At 42.2% G+C, this 19637-nt stretch overlaps 1 protein-coding gene across 1 annotated transcript in view; it reads left to right on the forward strand.

Annotated features, from left to right (window-relative positions):
- LNX2 (ligand of numb-protein X 2) overlaps positions 1 to 12699 on the forward strand; it is a 38937-nt gene extending 26238 nt beyond the window's left edge. Inside the window, exons 5-10 of the mRNA XM_003203405.4 lie at positions 570 to 950; positions 2657 to 2803; positions 4387 to 4564; positions 6061 to 6292; positions 7992 to 8150; positions 10269 to 12699. Of these exons, the coding sequence (XP_003203453.1) occupies positions 570 to 950; positions 2657 to 2803; positions 4387 to 4564; positions 6061 to 6292; positions 7992 to 8150; positions 10269 to 10404 (1233 nt within the window). The 3' untranslated portion in view covers positions 10405 to 12699. The remainder of the gene's footprint in view (positions 1 to 569; positions 951 to 2656; positions 2804 to 4386; positions 4565 to 6060; positions 6293 to 7991; positions 8151 to 10268) is intronic.
- Positions 12700 to 19637: the final 6938 nt, after the last annotated feature.

Here is a 19637-nt window from a genome sequence, read left to right on the forward strand (position 1 = left end):
AAGTTCATGCTGCGACTTTACTGAGGCCACCTTTTCTTTTGCCTTAGTGAACAAATTTAAGTTTTCTGAATTTCAGTTCTTTTGTTAATGTTTCACATTGTGGAAGTGCTGCATATTGTTAGATGTTAGCCTTCCTCAGAGACTTTAATGGCTTGTTTTTAGAGCTGTTGTTTCATGGATTTAAGTAATATTGGGCTTGCTGGTGAAAGCATTCATGAAGTTATTCTGAAGAACAAAACAGGAAAAGATCTGAGAAGTACAGGAGACCAGGAGGTTAAAAATCCTGTAGCATGAGGATGGAGAGTGTTCACCTTTAGAGAGATGTCACCTTTGTGCGAAGTAGGTTTGTAGACTGGGCAGACAAAGCAGGATGCAGGAAAGGATGGAAGGAAGGGAAAGAAAGGCCTGTACAGGCAGATAAGTAACTTGCTCCAGGTGGGTTTTCTTGAGTTTTGCAGCAAATGTAGTTCGGAATGGACTTTATGTTCTTAATTTCATTATGTTCATAATGAGTAGTAATTAAAGCCACGAGACCGCTATTCTGATTGTTGTAATTTATTTTTTGGCAGGTGAATAGCTTTGACATCAGCAACGTGTCTCATAACCACGCGCGAGCAGTGCTGTCACAGCCCTGCACGGTGCTGCACCTCACCGTGCTGCGGGAGCGGCGGTTTGGGAGCCGTACCCATGGCCACACTGACACCACCACCACCACCTCCTCCTCACGGGATGACAGCTTCCAAGTCACGCTGCACAAACGGGACTCCAGTGAGCAGCTTGGCATCAAGCTGGTCCGCAGGACAGATGAGCCGGGAGTCTTCATTCTCGACCTCTTAGAAGGAGGGTTGGCTGCCCAAGATGGCCGGCTGTGCAGCAATGACCGAGTGCTTGCCATCAATGGGCATGACTTGAAGCATGGGACACCCGAGCTTGCTGCTCAAGTTATACAGGTAATTTGCATTCCTGAAGTCTTAGCTTGGCTCTGTGTCTTGGGTGAAGATTGGGTGGAGTCTATCCCAAATAGAACAGCTTGTGAGTGATACCTAAAGTATGCCTCAAGTTGCACCAGGGGAGGTTGGATATCAGGAAACACTTCTTTACAGCAAGGGTTGTTAATCACTGGAATAGGCTGCCCAGGGAGGTGGTTGAGTCACCACCCCTGGCTGTGTTTAAAAACCGTTTGGATGTGGTGCTCAGGGACATGATTTAGCGGAGGGTTGTTAGGGTAGCATGGTTAGGTTGTGGTTGGACTTGATGATGTTTAAGATCTTTTCCAACCTGAGCAATTCTATGATTCTAAAAGCCTGTGGCTGTGCAATTCACTGTGATTCGTGTTCTGGAAATAATACAGCAAACCAGGGTTTGCTTTGGCATTTTGCAGATGAAGTTTATCTTCGTAGAAGTGAAAAGTGAGTTAGTCTTCCCTAGCATGCAGCCTGAGTGTTAGATGGCTGCTTATTTGGCCTATTGCTTAACAGGAGAAAAAGAAAAAAAAGAAGATTGTTATTATATTTCTGTGTGTGCTGTAGGTTTAATTTCTTGTCTGAGTGAGCTCTATAAAAATGGACATTGATTTGCATTGATTTACCTGTACATGGCGTTGGTGGGCCAGAATGGGACAGCGAATTGCCAGACTTCATAGAAGCAACAGACAGCAGCTAGAAACAAAAAGTCAATCTCATGAACCTAGTGCAGTAAAACTCATTTCCTGAGCATTAAGGAAGAGCTACTCTAAATGACTGGCTCTGCTCTGGACACAGATATTACTCAAAGCATGAAGCAGTCAGACACATGACCCCTACCTATTCCTGCATGAGAAACTCTACTGCACAGCTTCCTCCTAATCTGTAAGGAAACAGCTGCATTCCTTCTGATGGGATGTTGGCAAAAATGCTCCAGTTTTGGTAAAGTTGGGATAGACCAGTAGCAGGTTCTTGCAGTGCAGTCTAGTGCAGTTAATTCCCTTTGCTTAACCTCAAGTTCCAACACCAAACGAGAACCACAATTTAAATGAATAGAAAATATGTGCTTCAGGTATCATTTTAAGAGCTTCCATTGTATCTAAAGGAAAATAACAATGATTTGGATGTTTAATGCTAGTTTCTAAGTTTCTGGATACGGCGAAATAGTCAGAATTTTACAACAGGTAACTTTTATCTCTTGAGGTGTGTTTTTGCAGTAATGGAAAGAGTTGATATTTTATTTAATAACTCGTATCTGAGTCTCCTGATATTCTCAGATCTCTAGGATTTAATGGTCTGCTCATACATAACATCTTTCTCTGAAGTCTATGAGAAACACAATGTTCAGAACTTTTGACAAAACTCTGCAGATCCTGGATCCATCATGTGCGTATTTCTTTTATTGATAGAGGTTGCACAAATTCATAGAGGCTGCAAATGGAATTTGTTTATGTTTGAAGCTTTGTAACACTGAATCAGTACTTTTTGCAAAGGATTTCCAAGTGAAGCAGATGTAACATCAGAAGTAAAGGAGTGCTACTATGCCCTCTGTTCTAAGGGGAATTGCAGCAGGAATCAAGTAAGGGAATGAGAACTTCGTGGTGCCTCCAGGAGCTGAAAACCAAGTTCTGCTGACTTCATATTTATCATGTATATCCTACAGACTTCTTTATTTTGTTTTATATATTTGACAGGCCAGCGGGGAGAGAGTGAATTTGATCATCTCTAGACCCATGAAGTCACAAACAGTCAGTATTATCCGAGACACGGGGACTCACAACAGCAACCCACACCAACACCAGTCCCAGCAGCTGTTTCACAGCAGACCCAACTCACATAAGGTTGGTGTCATTCGAGAGTATTCTTGTTTCTACCACTGTGCTGGCTGCAACCAGCAATGACAGGACATGCAGCGTTTACTATCCAGCATATAAAGAGCTTGTTGGAGGATGTGTCCTCTCCTCTGTGAGCCAGCAGTGCTGGCAAGACTACGGAATGGGAGAGAAAGGCAGAATGAGTAGACTTTCATTAAGCTAGTATCAGATTATCTGTAAGACTGTAGAAATAAAGCCTGTGCTTGAGTTCTAACAACTTCTTGCTAAAACAACGTGACTTCTTACTGTTCAGATTTTGTGAAATAATTGTCCTATTGACCATGGCAATCAAGCCACCTTTCCTCCTATCCAGTCTTTTAGCATCACTGTCTAATGTCACCCTTCTACTGGGAGGATTTATATTTTTACATTGGTAGTATTTTCTTTTAAATGTTTAGGTACTATCTTTACTTCTCTCTCATTGATCTATAGTTGGTGTAGAAGTCTTTTGGCTTAATACAAAGTTTATATAACTGCATGGCATCTGCCAGTTAGTCCCAAAGCCTGAAGACTTAAGGAAGAGCTGTCTTTAGAAGCTATGAGTTGCATATTATATGATCAACATGAATGTGCAAGGAGCAGATTCAGTCAGAAGAGGCACGTGGCATGGGAAGTAGAGGAAAGCAGAGCTTCCAATTTCTAAGAGAAAGCAGGGGAATAAAGAAGTGTTTGTATTTGGAGGAATCTTCCAGGTTATTTGGTTATTTTGGATTCCTTCCGAGCATTTTGTTGATTTAAGATGTCATTGCAGGTCTGTGTGCAGTGATTTCAATGTATCACTAAATAAACTGAAGAGGAAAGATTTGGGCAAGTGAAATAAACTGATTCATGTCTAAATCCTTAGCTAGGGGAAAACTAAATATGCACTAAACTTTAGAATTCATGTGTTAGAAAATGAAATATTTTCTTCTTGCTTCAGGTTTGGGTTATCATTATGCTTATTAGGGAGTCTGCTCAATGCATCTATTAACAGCCTATATATAGCATTTACTGACTTCAGTTGCTCTGTGCTCTGAAAGAGGCTACATACCAGATGTAAAAACAAGCATGACATATGAGATTTTAAATGGCCTCTGTGTGTGATTGTGAAAACACACGTTTTCGTTTCTTATAGAGCTTCTTTGTAGTTGTGGGCCACGTTCTACTTACGAGTAAGGTAATGCTGAAGTTCAGTAAGACATCAAAAGATTTGCTTCTGTTTGTTTTCTCGACTTTTGACCATATGGTTTCATAGCACAATCTTAAAATTTAGCCTATTCCAGTGTAAGAGCTAAAGGAAACCTGAGTGAGATTTTCAAGGTTGGCCTTTGTCAACTTCCTGTGTACAGTTAAGCATCTACATGAGTAGCATTTTTATTTTTTTTCTGACCTGGAGGAAATCCAACTAAAGCCAATTTGCAGTACAGACTTAGTCCTTTAAACCATTCTGTTAAAACACCAAAGTACAGCTTTGAGGTGAACTTAGTTGCATTCTTTCTGGTTTTTTTTTTGTGTGTGTGTGTTGGGTTTTTTTCAAAGGTTTAACTACACTGTTTATTCTTGTCAAACAGGACCTCTCCCAGTGTGTTACATGCCAAGAAAAACACATTACTGTGAAAAAAGAGCCACATGAATCTCTTGGAATGACAGTGGCAGGAGGCAGAGGCAGCAAGAGTGGCGAATTGCCCATTTTCGTGACAAGCGTACAGCCCCATGGGTGTTTGGCAAGAGATGGCAGGATTAAACGAGGTAGGGCTTGGCTTTCCTGATGTTATGGATGACCTCCAATTGTTTTTTGATGAGTACATTCAGTGAAATCACAGGGTGTCATAAAGCCTTTTAACAAATGTAACAAAGCAAGGATGGATGTTTGCTTTCATGTTTCAATAATGGAAATACAGTATATAGTATCACACTTCCACCTTTTCTAGGAAAGGGATGTTTAGAGAATGATTGCATGGAAGTGGACGAGATCAGGAAATGTCTGGTTACATTCTTTACAGCTGACTGTAATCCCCTGAGCTGAGTGTCTCATGTGATGCTTTGTACTGTAGTGCACGCGTCCTGTTTTTGTGTTCCATTTGGTGGGATGGGCTCCATTTCTGCTTGAGGAATCCTCACTGTAATATCTGAACAGTTCACATGTTCCTGATGGCAGGTAATCCACCTGGAGATTACCCTCAAAGCTTCATCTGCAGTGACTATGGAACCTAAATGCTATCTTGTCCTTTGTCCAGCACAGCCTGGTTTTGGTGTTTTTCACGTGTGCTACAGTGCCCATCCCTGTTCCTCAGCTTTGCAGAAGGTGCAGAGAACCTGGAGACATAGGTTAGACACAGCATAGGAGAGCACAGTCCTTGCTGATCAGTAGCTAAGCATTGGTGATTAGAATATATTGTGTCATGTGAAAGAAAAACTGTGTATGGGACCTTGGCAATTCAGAATTCACAGAATCTCAAATTGTTTTAGGAACTAAATTTAGGAGGGGGGGGAACTTCAGAAATTGAAATTGAAAAAGAACTGCATGGGAACCTCCTTCTATGCTTCTGAGATGGGGAGATTTACACCCACGTACCACAGTATACTCGTGAAAAATACAACTGATGGAAGAATCACAATTATAGTTTCATTATGGAATAATAAGGGAGCCACAGCAACCACAAAAATGGTTTTAAGTTTAGCTTTCCTTGGGAGGCAAAAACTTCTAAGAAATGAGTCTCATTCCAAATGTGGCTCAGGTGTTCACGTGTTTGCTTTGGTTTTCCTGGCTTTCATCAATAAGTGAGACATTGTGTGAAGAGGAGACTCTTACTGCTTGAACAGTAAATTACATTTTTGTTTTCACCCTGAGGCATTTTGATATTACTCTGAAATACAATAAAAATTGTGGCAAGTTTTGGACTCTTTCCAGATTATTACCTTTGCACAGATGCTCATTTTTCCTTCTGATGGATTGGATTTTGCGCCAGCCTTTCCAGTTGTTTTTGTATTCATTTCTGTTCTCCTAAATTGCAAACTCAGAAAAGCCAAAAACCTAAAATGCTCTGTGGAGCCTCACTTATCTGTAAGATATAGTTGTGGTGCCTGAATTGTTGTTTATTGAGCTAATGTTTCTATTTACATTCCCAAGTTGTTCATTCAGACTGTCTTGGCTCCAGAAAATTACAATATTAGGTGAAATCCTGGTCAGAGAGGTACTACAGATCATAACAGGCTGCTGTGTTCTTACTTGTGCCTCTAAACAGGTGATGTGTTGCTGAACATCAATGGCATCGATCTGACTAACCTCAGTCACAGTGAGGCAGTGGCCATGCTGAAAGCCAGCGCTGCCTCCTCGGTAGTCGCCCTGAAAGCACTGGAAGTTCAGATTGTAGAAGAACAACCCCAGGCCAATGAAGAACAACTGAGTACCATCAGTGAAAATGAATATGATGCCAGTTGGTCACCATCATGGGTCATGTGGCTGGGACTCCCAAGGTACTGAATTAATTAATACAGTAATTAGTTATCTGTTTTAAACTAAGTCAGAGAGAAATACAAAAGCAGAGACATTACAAGCTGCAACACATCTGCCCTTATTTCTGCCTGCCTAACCAGTTCAACTGTACTCTGTTTGCATTGTGCTCATGATGAGGATCATGAACAGGAGCAGCATTCTCTTAGGAAACTGGAGGGTCAAGAGACTCGGTTTATCTCTTCAAAAACAATAGTAACTACTCACATAGATTCTTCTCATTTAATAAAACTCATCTTTTTCATTGTTTAACCATATCATAGTTTCCAGTAGAGTATCTAAAATCAGAGAGATAATCAGTAATAACACAAAGTATTTATCCATATGTCTTTGTGCTGGTTTACTACTTAAATTTACAAGGCCAAACGTACAACTTTGGAATATTGGATCAGACTTTCCATTCTCATACTTTTAACACAAGTCTCTTCCACACAAGCCTGGAGTTACAAATCCTCATTTATTTCTTTTCAAGAACCCACAACCACCTCTGCCAAACACGAAACCTTCTCCAGGTTTGCAGCTCCCTCCCTCCCTATTCCTAATCTGCAGTCTGCTTGACATCGTCATGCTTCATTTTTACTGTTCTGTTTTTCAGTCTCTAATGGCTTCATTCTAGCATTCTCACTATCAAGAAGAGCTCCCACTACAGTGGATAGTGTTGGTAACTTCAGGCAGTGTGCCGGCTGATTCCTCTCCCACTGATGGACTTTACCAAGCTCAGGACTGTAGTTAAAGTATAAAAGAACAAAAATATACAAGCATACTGGTTGCAAAATATGTCTGAAGATAACATATATGTCTGAATATAACACAACTATGAGTTATCCAGTGTCAATAAACTGCTTTCAGCTTTGGTAAATGTACTTACTCTCCATGCCTTAGTAGTGATTTATTCCTTATGTGCTGTGGAAGATGATGCGTTGCTCCTATGTCAGTCATTGTGCTGCTGCTCTTTAAAGAGCATTTTGTATCAGTAAAGAACTTTGCATCATTATGGCCTGGAAGTTAATTTCTAGGGCTTTTTGCTTGTTTCTTTGCTTGTTTTAGTTACAGTCACTATTTCACTGCCAAGAATTAATTTTCATGAAGGAGGTTATTACATATCCCAGTACAGTTAGTGGGGCATGATCTCTGGATTGTTTACCTGCCATGTATTAAAATGGTTAATCATTTATGTTTTCATTGCTGATGGTGAATCAGTTCAGAGGTAGAGGAGGTGACACATGAACTTCTAATTTTGTACTTAAAGTGGAAAAAGGCTAAATTGACTAGAGGTGGGAGAAAAATGCACCGCATTTTTCACTTGCAAAGTGAATAGGTTGGATATACATTTTCCACCCACATTCTCGCCACCTGTGAAATCCCTATAATGCCATTTTAGTATTGTCAGTTTACAGAGTTAAGTAATTATTCTAGCTTTGCGTTATTTCTTTTTAAACATATTTATGTCTGAAGAACGTGGAGGCTTTTTTTTTTTTTTTGTAATCAGTTTGAATATTGCAAAATTACTCTGTGGGCAGCATACTAATCACCAGCCTTCCCCTTCTTCTCCCTGCTTATTGCAGTGGTGATGTGAGAGAGCAGGTGTTGTGCCTAGTATGGAAACACCTACACGTGGTATACACAGCTTTTCTCTTGCTTTCCTCTGCTTCCATTCCACAGCTGCCTGCATAGCTGCCATGACGTAGTGCTGCGGCGGAGCAATTTAGGAAGCTGGGGTTTCAGCATTGTCGGCGGCTATGAGGAGAACCACACAAACCAGCCTTTCTTCATTAAAACCATTGTCCTTGGAACTCCTGCGTACTTCGACGGAAGATTAAAGTAAGTTAAAAAAGCAGTAATAGTAATCATCAACACTTGTAAGTAAGCACATGCTAATACAACTAAAAGTTTAATGAGCGATGGGTAGCACCTGGTGCGGCCCACTAACTTTATCCTTTCCTAAAGCCTGCTGAAACCACTGCTGAAAACCCTGATACTAAAGGTGGATGCTGCTGCTTTAATAGAAAGGTGTGAAAGTAGATGAAAAAGTCGGTATCTCTGAGGATCATTAAAGAACAGTGCCCTGAGTTTTTGGCTGGCAGGAAAGGCGTGAGTTCAGCAAAGGCCTCTAAGGTGGTGGACCCTTCTGGCCTTAAAGATTAAATGATTCTACTTACAATCTACATCTGGGTGTAATTTCCAGGTGTACTATTCATTTATGCATTTGCTTTATGTAGGGTTATTTCAGAATTAGGACTTACGATTCCTATTAAAGATTCTTTTGTTCATAAACTGATTTAGTTTTTGTAAAGGTAGGAGTGAAAAAATATGCCCTGGATTTGTAAACATTAGGTGGCTTGAAGTTTTATGGCATGATTTTTACATGTAGATTTACTTACATGATAACTTAAGAAAAACATGTGCTTATGCCTAGAGCCTTGCCAGTAAAAGATTTTTTGACTTAATGCTAAATAAATAAATGAAAAAAATAGTTTGGCTGAACACAAAATTACATTTTTTTGGCCAACTATGAAACAGTTTGGATTAAATGAAAGATTTCAGTTCAATCCAAAGTAAATAATTTCAGATTGGGGATTTAATCACTATAAGTCTTAACACAGATGGAAATTTAAGCATCATTCTTACAAAGGGAAGAGTGCTTGTGGTCGTGCTTACTCCTTGTAAGGAATAGAAAAGATTCCCTTCTGTGATACTGCGATGTAGTAAGTACCCTGTGCTCACATCTGTTCTCTTACTGAGACTGTGGACTTAAAAATAGGCCTCTCCCATCAACAAGTGAGAGCTCCTTAGAACTTGCATAATGTATTATCATGGGACCACTCTTTTCAAGCTGTTCCATTTGGTTTAAATTATCTGAATGTTTTGTTAGGCTGGAGAGAAAATTGGAAAAAAAAATCACGGTCCAGTAGCTAAGACTGTTTTCTGCCTACACTATCAGTCTGGTATGACTTTATAGATGAAACGGTTTCAGCAATAGGGTCAGTGAGACCCAACTCAGTCAATTGTAGCATTGTGGTCTGGATGCTTTCTTGGGTGATGGAATACTTGGTTCAGGTAGAGAGGGGCTCTTGAATGCACATTTGACCAGTGCTGGCCACACCGCCTCCTCTTCCTTCATTCTGCCCTAGTGGAGGGAGCTGGGAAAGCTCAGGAGAGCACCTTTTTGCCATCCACTGTGGTGCACCTGATAGCTGGAGGGATTAGTTACAGGGAAAGTCCTGTTCAGTCTCCAGCATCACATTCCACGGCTCCGAGGGATCCCAAATAGACTCAAGTTGTAGAGAGGAGATATCAGCAGGATGGAATGGAGCCCGTGTAAGAAGAACATAGGTGCTTTTTACTTGAACTTGTAAAAACTGAAGCATAACCTTCAAAAACCCAGCAAACAGCACCTTCCCAAACTTCTATTCCCTGTTTCAAAGCACAGAACTGCTAGAGCTTCTCAGTTTAACCATCTGCTATAGGACATCTTAAGTCACATGGTTACGTTTGACAAAATTGTAAGCCATTGAAAACAAGATTCTTGGTTGGAATGTGGTTGGTAATGGTACATACCTTTACATTAAAGACATGCTTGGTATAAATGTGTTACAATTCACACAAACAAAAATGCTGTGACATATACATGCTATCTTGTTATCTTGTCTTGAATCAAGTAGATCTTTCCTGCTCTCTCTTCTCACATTTCCATTTGGGTCAGCTCTTAATGCAGAACTATTTTGGCATTGGGGTTGAAATCCAGTGATCTGAGAATTTCCCAGATTAATGTCATTAGTAAAACAGACTGAAAATTGAACCCTTATGTTTGTTTGTTTGTTTTGAGCTTCAGTTCAAACCTAGTGGAAACATGTCTCTCCAAAGATGAAGTGCTGTTTGCTGGTGTGTGACAGTTACAGCAGAGCAGCACTCATTGGGTTTTCTTCTTGTGTTTTTTAGGTGTGGTGATATGATTGTTGCTGTAAATGGACTTTCAACGGTTGGAATGAGCCATTCTGCACTTGTTCCCATGCTGAAGGAGCAGAGGAACAAAGTAACTTTAACTGTGATTTGCTGGCCTGGAAGCCTCATCTAGATTTATGAAATCATTTTGGTTCAAACAGCTTCATTTTCTGGATAGTTGGCACAAAAATCTCCTTTATCTCTTTTTCCCATTGATACAGCTGGTTATAAGCAGGGCCAAAACTGCTGTATTCACTTTCTTCTTGCCTCTTTTTTCACGGGCTTTTCAGACTCACTGTATGTATCTTTCCATCCTGAACTAGCCATTTCTGTTTGCTACATCCATTGCTGATGCAAATGCAAATACACACATGCTCACACAGAAACTCCTACTGCGATACAGCTCTCACTGAGCCTTCCCAGTCAAGCAATAGTCTTACAGTCAGCAGAGGAACCCACCTGTTGGTTGGGTTTCTCTGAACAGCCCTACGTTGCTATGTATTGTAAAAATGTAACAGCCACGTACCCATTCTTTGAGAAGAGAATGTGTGTCAGTAAGGCAGCGATGCATCTACCTTCTGCTGTGAGTCAGAACCGTTTCCAAAGGTACCCCCTTACACTTTGTGAGCCTTTCCATGTTTGAGTCAGTATTTCAGACTCCCTCAAGGAATCCATCTTACTCTGAGAAATTGTTGGGTCCCCATACTTTTCCTTTCAGGGCATCGGTGTTCACAGAAAAGTAGGACGAAAGCCTGATATTACTGGAATTTTTATAAAGTGCAATAATTGGACTCTTTGTTAGGAAACTTTAATATATTACAGAGTTTGTATCCTCTAACGAACAGAAATACGGAAGCAATTAAATTACTGTTGCAGTGCTGGCAAGAAGACACGTGCCCAGGGTCATCTTTGAGGGAATGGCCTGCAGTGTTAGACTTCCCTTTACAATTGAATGTTTTGCTATGTCAGGGAATTTTGATGAACATTTTTACTAAGATCATTTTTACCGTTTATATTGTAGTTGTCGGCTCTCTTGCTCCACGTGTGGAAGCACTGCTTTGTCTTGCACCTTGTAGATGAGAGAATCACTTACAGAGAAAAGCCCACTGTTAAGAAAACACACGAGGTTTGCAGGTGGGCAGGCAGGAAGGATGCCTCTTTTCACTCAACTCCCAGCTGGAGAGTAAGCTGCAAAGTTCACTCTTCCTCTGTCACCTGACAAATGTGCAATGCCTTGGTATGAATGCTGAAACAATTTGTCTTGCATTGCAGGATTTTTCTTTCCTTTAGAGAGCACCTGCTGGTAAGATGTCAGTAAGATAAATGCTATTTATCTTGGATCGCATTTAGTATTTTTAAAAACAAACCTGTAACTTCTAGACTTCGCCTTTCCATGATATTTGCAGGCTAAGCACCACCCATTTATTTAGAACAAAGAGGAGTGTGGCACATAAAGCAATGTGCTGACTTGGAGCAAAACCTACGGGCTGTCAGTGTTCTGCATAGCTAAAAACAGCTTCATTTATAAACCAGGCTCACACCTGAGCTGATTTTCTGAATGACCTCTGTATTGTATTATTCATTACCAGAGAATGTATTGGGGAATCACAGCATATATCAATTGTGAAGCATGAACTTTACTTTCACACTTAGCCGTTGTAATATTGGGGCATATTATCGCATGTCATTAATCCCAGTAGCTTTGTTTTAAAAAGAAATTAAAGTTCCTCTTTTGCAAAGGAAAAAAAAGAAATAAAATCTCATATGAATGAAATGGTTTTATTCCTCTCTATGATGTATGATAATGGTTTCAGTTCACAATACTAAAAGAATGTCCTGTACAGTATATTACTGTATGGAGAACTTTGTTTCTGATGCAAACACCAGACTTCTTTGATACGCTGGCTGATTTGAGAAGGAGTTTCTTCCCATTCCAAAATGGTGTTAAATTGTATACTTTGCTCCTAATGCAGTTTTTTCTTTTGTAAAGTATGTCTTAGTGTAGACTTTAGGAAAGACTTTGACATATGTACTAGATCTGACTTTTTTATTGTTATTTTCAGAGTAACACTTTTCATTCAAAACCCTACAAAAATCAGATTTTTAGTATTTTTTTTTCTTTTCTATATACATATATATATGTACCAAAAGCATGGGTTAGCTTAAGCAGTGCGGTTCTGTTTGTGTGCCGTAGCTTCTGATCAGAATGTTTAGCATTAAAAACTTTTCTCTGACTGAATTCCTTTCCTGGATCTTTTTTCCCCTTTCTCTCGTAGCTGCATAGTTGGGTTTGTTTCTCCGTGCCTTCTGTTTTAAATTATTTCGAGTTTTTTTTTTCTTCTTTTTTTTTTTCAGATATTGCTATCTAATTGTATGGTATTAATGAAGGATGAATGGAAATAAAGTTCATTCTACTTATTGTAATAACTCCAAGTATCGTCTCACTCTTTGCAGAAGGAACGGGTGCCCAAATGCAGGTTGAGTTGAAGGATTTTTGGTTTTGATGCGACTTTTCACAAACCACACATTCAGTCAGCCAGGGCTACCTGTCAGCTGTTTAAGTAGTGATTCCAGCATGGAGAAGTGTTCTGAAGGGAAGGTAATCTCTCTGCCCTGTGGTCTTTGACCACAGGCAGCATTTTCTTGGTCCCCCTCCTGCCAGCTGCTACTGATCAGCCCGAGGATGTTCCACAGCACAGATCTGATGCAAGGAGACAGTCTTGCTGGAAACGTCACATTTTTGAGAACGCGGGGCTGTAATTTGAGCCTCCTGGTAATCAGTTCCCATCTCCATCTCCTGCAGGGAACTGTGCTCTATCTTTAGACGTCTGCTAAGCCAGAATGAGTCTTAAAGCAATTTCTGGATGATTTGCCGTAAAGTTTTTACTACTCATATTGCCCAGAGCCTACATTCCTGTCCTCTGCAGTCAGTAGTTAGGGCTAAGAATAAATGAATCCCCTTAAAACAAGAAAAATGTTCATGTGCAAAAGTGCACAACGCTGCAGTGTTTGCCAGTGGCTCTTGTGCTTCTGTAGTGGAAGGGTCGCACTGTGAGGGCTCTGGTTTACAGGCAGATTAATGGTTTTGTTGTTGCAGCTGAACGTGCACAGAGCTGTTCTGTGGGGAGCTGGATTGAAGCATCTGTGTGCTACATCTTCATGGGAGGAGTGCCTTCTCCAAACAACCATATGAATCTTCAGAATACAGAGCAGTTCATTCTACTTCACCGCATGCCAATGAAGCAATGAAAACACAGTCGTTTATTTGCTACTCTAAGCTTTCTTTTTAGGAACAACTGAGAGGAAAATTCAGTATTAGAATTTAGAGTCCTTTCATTTGCAGATTCTCTAGTGTAATTGGGCTGGGTATAATGAAAATGTAAGCCTGTCTCTCTAATACGTTATGCCAGGTAATAGTGGGAGCAGGGCAAGTTCCATTCAGTCAAGAAACTTAACCATTTACTTCTGAGGCAATTTTAATAGATAGTGGAAATTTGTTAGGGATGTGAAGTACAGTATCCCAATGAGGTGAACGATGTCTGTTCTGGGCAGCTCAGCAGTGATGGCGAACGTGGAGATAAGGCCACGAGGCACCATCCAACAGCACACAGCCCGGCAAGGTCTTGCATCACAAGGGCGGCTCAGCAAGCATCCTCATCCCAGTTCTCATACAACTTCAAGGCAAACTTTCACCTAGGAAGTGGACCTCCTGACACACATAGAAAAAAAAAAGACTCATGGCTGAGAGAGGGGCTGAAGATGATTTGCAGTGACCCATAACACCAGCATGTTTTTGCCCAGAGGATGGTGAAAGCCTTAAACTTCACACTTCTATAACAGTTCCAGTAATTTTGTATGGATAAGAAGCTAAAGGATGATGCCCTTAGAATCACAGAATCACAATATGGCTTGGGTTGGACGGGACCTTACAGCCCGTTCAGCCCCAAGCCCCTGCTATGGGGAGGGTCGCCACCCATCAGCTGAGGCTGCCCAGGGCCCCATCCAGCCTGGCCCTGAGCACCTTCTGGAATGGGGCACCCACAGCTCTCTGAGCAGCCTGTGTCCATGCCTCACTGACGTCTGAGTACAAGTTTTTCTCCTCGTTTGTTCTCAGTTCACATACATGGATTACCTGAATATTAGCACTGCTTTATGGATACAATGCCCATCTTAATGATGCTTTGCAATTGATAGAGCTGTGATAAACTCCCTTTGGTAGAGCAACACTGGAAAATTCTGCCATCTAGAAATGGAAGAGGTCTGAGAGCCTGGCCAAAGGCACACAGCCTGCTCAGTATCAACCGTGGAATCTGCTATGCATGATGTAGAAGGAGAAAGAATGTGTTTGGGTTTGGAGGCTGTTTTTTTTGTTAAGCTCTGCAGGCAAAGGCTGGCTGTAAGAATCTGGAGGCTGCAAGCATGGCCCAGCAGAAGCAGCACACTTCTCAGTGGGGAAAGCACTACTGGTTTTGCCAAAGGAGGAATGAGAGGCAACCACTTCCATCATATGAGAGATGAGAAATTGGACGTGGGATGGGATCATCAATAATAGGAGCAAACACTGCATCCCTGGGCTGCGCTGAGCTGCTGCTCTCCACTTGTGCTCCTGACCCTACCGTGCCACTGCAGCCCTGGCTCCCCATAGGCTGGGAGCAGAGGTGCTGGAGACTTAGCCACACTGCATCCCCTAGCAGCCTTGTGCTTTCTGCTCCACTGAATTTACACACACATACGTGTGTGTGTATTTATATATATATATTTTCCTTTGAAACTTTCATCTTCCTGACAGCCAGCAGTCGTGGTCTGGTTGGTAATTGATCACTGTGTGTCCTGCAGAGAGGCAGCCTGCAGAGCTACCACCCCCTGGGCTGCAGCTGCAGGGCTTCACCGAGCAGACCAGCAGCACAAGTGTGTGCTCACACTTAAGCTCCAACCTGAGAGGAGCCTGGTGCTACACATCTGCAGCATGCAGCACACAGAGACAGTTCTGCTGTGTGAGGGCTCATCTGGTGGCTCTGCTTTGCCCCAAAGCACAATTTGGTCTTACAGAGCCTTTCAGTCATATGAGTGTTAGAGGTCTTTGAAGGAAGAGAGGAGGTGGGTACAATAAAACCAAGCTCTCTCCTCATGCTTTTGCCTCTACGTGCAATAATCACATTCTCTACAGCCCATTTTCTGTCCTGTACCTTTGCATTTATAACATGCTGTGGCACACGAGCACTAAATGGCCATGGAAATTAGAGCTGGATGTGTGCTCCTGCATTAACTAGTGTTCCACTGGGCTGGACAGGTACTTCACGTCCAGGAGATGGTATCATAAGCAAAGAGAGAATTTAATTACAATGATGAATTTAATTCTGTGATGGGTTTTAGATGCAGTGGTGACATTTGCTGCTGGCAGTTACTCCATTGCTTAGCAACGTCGATGCAAAGCAGCAGCCCCAAAGTGCTTCTCCCCTTAGCACCAGAAGGAGTCCAACCCTTTGGCTTGCCTGAGCTACATCGAGGGAAGAGGAATTGTCCTGGGCTGCAATATGCAGGTTGAACCAAAAGTAATGCCTCCTGTTTATTTCCATGGAAACTGCAATAGATGCAAAGAGCACAACAACACTATCTGACAGGGCAAGTTCTCAGCCACACAACCTTATTTTTCAGCATAGTCACCACCATTACCTGTGCATTTTTGTCAGAGCTTAACAAAAGCCTGCATGCTGTGCTGCTGAAATGCACCAACACTGCTCACTGTCCTCGCATCCCATGTTGGGTGTTCTTCAACACTCAGCAAGCATTGATGAATGTCAGTGGGTGCTATTTTTTCCACATAGAAGAATTCAGTGACACAGCTTTGCTTCATCCGCTCTTCCATGTCAGACACCACTCTATCAGACTGCCCTTGTGTCACACCACAACAACATGTAATGGAATATTGGTGGGAAGGTTCAGCCTCTCTTGCCATACCACCAACGTGACATCATGGGCCAACGCCATGAAACAGAAGGCATTGCTTATGGAGTAGCCCTCATATATAATACAGCTCATGTATATTAGTAATGAAACTTTATTTTTTAATCATTTTTATTAAAAGATTTAGAAAAAGAGAGCAACAAAACCATAAAACTAGTGGAATATGTGACCTTGTTTTTGGGAAACTCATGCATCAGTCAGGCTCAGAGGCAGTGTCTGCAGTTCTGAGTGAGTTCTCCAGGTGTTCATCAGAGATTTTTGACATGATTTTACTCTCCCTGTGCTTCTTCCTGGACAATAATCGCTCACAAGTGTCTGTACTGCCAAAAAGCAGTGACGTGAATAAGGTGTGTCTGTGAAACGAGGGCTATTTACCTCTGGTAAGAGAGGGCTTATGGAAGTCAGGTGAAGAGACACAATCTTATTTTTGAGTTGAATATTTGATTGCAAACCTACACATTCTGCTCCTAAATAGTTAGGTAATGTATTTTCATTGTTTGAAAATGGAGTCACAAATATACCAAAAAATTGATTTTTTAGCAATCTTGAAACCTGTTCTCAAATTCCTTTACCAAAAGGGAAAGCACAGCTGCATGTTTTTTGCGGTTCACAGGACTGTGTTTGGTCAGTTGCTGTGGTTTAACCCAGCGGGTGGCTCAGTGCCTCACTGAGTTCTCCCTCAGTGAGGCCCTCCCTTCCTAGGTAGGATGGTGAGAGAATCAGAAAAGGCAAAGTAGAACTCATGAGTTCATATACAACTACTTACTAACGCAGAGAAAAGGAAAAGGATAGTAGTAGTGACTATATATATATATGACAAGTCATGCACAAGCAATTGCTCATCATCCCCTGCCCCATGCTCATCTCGGCCCCGAGCAGAAGAGCCAAATGAAGGGCTACCCCCTTCAGAACTCCTTGTACATGATGTCGTATGGCATGGAATATCCCTTTGACTGGTGTAAGTCAGCTTTCCTCTCTCTGTTCCCTCCCAGCTCCTTGGGCCCTTCATTGTAAATGGCCTTGGCTTTGTCCAACACTGCTTAGCACCAACTGTAGGCATTGCTTACAGTTATCGACACTGGTTTTCTCCTAGAACCAGAACATGGCATCACAGCAGACTCTCTGAAGAAAACAATTCGGTTCGAGCTGAAATGAAGGCAGGCACACGCACAGCACCGGTGGCCTGGCTGCCAGGGTTTGCTGTAAAGCGATTGCAGCAAGCTACTGAAGAGAAGCATTTTAATCAGATTAGGATAGATAAAGAGCATAACCCCTCGGTTATACAATTGAGCTTTATAATCATATTAAACTTTAATACTGGCATCAGTGCCATATTGGAACAACAATCACAAAAAGCTACAAGCATAAAATATTACAGATCCTTAAACATATTACAAAATGTCATCCACTAACGTTGAAAATGTTATCATGGTAGGGGAGATGTGCCAGCTCAGAAAGATCCCCAGAGCCCAAAGCCCTCTGTGCGCTCAGATTCAAGGCGGCACAGCAGATGCATGGCCTGGCCTTTTCCTTTCTTACTTTTTTTCAACTAAATCGCTTCCCAAGTACTACTATCCACCTCAGTGCTCATCCACCAAGGTGCTGAGTATACTTAGCTCTTTGTGAACTCAATTAAAGGCTCCCAATTAGAGGCACTGCGACAGTGCCTTTGTTTGGGGATATGGCCACAGGGTCCCCTGCATGTGGGCAGAGCAGCCCCAAAGGCAACACCAAAGCACCTCTGTGCCTGGGCCCACGCATTGTCCTCCCATGCTGCCTGGTCAATGGGGGTTATGAGCACAGCCAAGGGAAGAGGCTGCTGGATGTGTCAAACATTAACTGGGTGGTCTTCTGCCATCCATACTTTTCCACTGGTCTAAGTGTTCTCTGTAGCTGTGACTTGGCCTTACAGGTTCACTACAAAGGACCCCACTTGGCAGCTGTGGCTCTGATCCAACCTGATCTTATTCTTCTTGAGCTGAGCAGTCCCAGCTCTCATGTTCTCCACAGTAGAGGTGCTCCAGGCCGTTCAGCATCTCATTGGTCCTCCCTTAGGTTCTCTCCTGTATGCTCATGTCTCTCTGGTACTGGGGGGCCCAGAGCTGGACCCAGCACTCCAGCTGCAGCACCAACACTGGGTAGAGGGGAAGAATCGCCTCTTGACCTGCTACCTTTACGTTGACTAATGCAGCCAAGAACACCATCAACCAGGGCACACTGTGTCTCATATTCAACTCCATGTCCACTGGAACCTCCAGGCCCTCAGTTGGGTCAGCATTTCCCTCAGTTCCAAGTTATTCACAAATTTAGTGAGGGTGCACTCCATCCCATTCTCCAGATTATCAATAATTTGCAGATTACTCCTTCTTTTCCAATAGAAAATGAAATGCTGCACGTTTTCCTGTTTTGCTCCAGGTGCCCACTCAAGCAAACCAGCACGGGGAAGGCAGCCACCAAGGCATGACATTGGGCTGGGGGCTGGATGCAGATGGATGGGATGGGAAGGGAGTGGTGCCCCTTACATGAGCATCCCAGTGTCCACTGCTCCTCACCCTACTCGGGCTGGGTGGGGACTGTCTGCTGGCAGCCCTAAAGTTATGCTCTTTGTGTTTCTTTTTGGTTGACGCCACACTAATTAGGCACTTGTGAAGACATGTGGTGTAATCATACCCTTCTAAAAACACCTCAGATTAAAAGCTTTTCCCAGGTCTTTAGGTGACAGGCCCGCAATTACAGAAAATGAACTGCATTTTAGCTTTCCATTGAAATTAATAACAGTGTTTCTCCAGTTGACTCTCTGAGTAGTTAATGGAACAAACTGGATGCTTCACTGTGAGATGGGTTTTAAAGCTATTTGAGAGAGATTCTGTGTTTCAAATAGGAAAATAATTCACATGATGTAAAACCATTTTGCTGGTGTCCTTGTGGTGCGATAGCTGTGTGTTGCCCAGAGATGTGATCACTCATTGGGGTGACTGGCTGTGTTGGGTAATAACCTGCCCATATTGCCCTGAGGGAGCCTTGGAAAAAGGAAAGTAAGTCAGAGAATTCATGTTGCAGAAAAAAATGTATGGCTTATCCCAAGCTGCCCCAATGACTTCCACCATAAAGCCTGAAAAATGTATTTGTGCGACTTCACACAGGGGCAAATTAGCAAATATGCCCAGACCATCAGCAAACTTTGGATGCTGCTGGAGGGCTACACCCACCTCAGAGATGCATGGTGCCAAAGAAAGAGCTGCCATCAGCTCAGACACGGTTATTCTCAGTGTGTATATCTCAGCTTGAGCAGCCTGAGCTGCAATCCAAAAAAACCGAGTTTTACAAAGAGCCTCTTAAAAAAAAAACATGCTCCTTTTTTTGTGTCTAAAGACATCTGCCAGAAATGCAGTGATGCATCAT

The sequence above is a fragment of the Meleagris gallopavo genome, chromosome 1, assembly GCF_000146605.3.
Source record: "Meleagris gallopavo isolate NT-WF06-2002-E0010 breed Aviagen turkey brand Nicholas breeding stock chromosome 1, Turkey_5.1, whole genome shotgun sequence".
Taxonomy (NCBI): domain Eukaryota; kingdom Metazoa; phylum Chordata; class Aves; order Galliformes; family Phasianidae; genus Meleagris; species Meleagris gallopavo.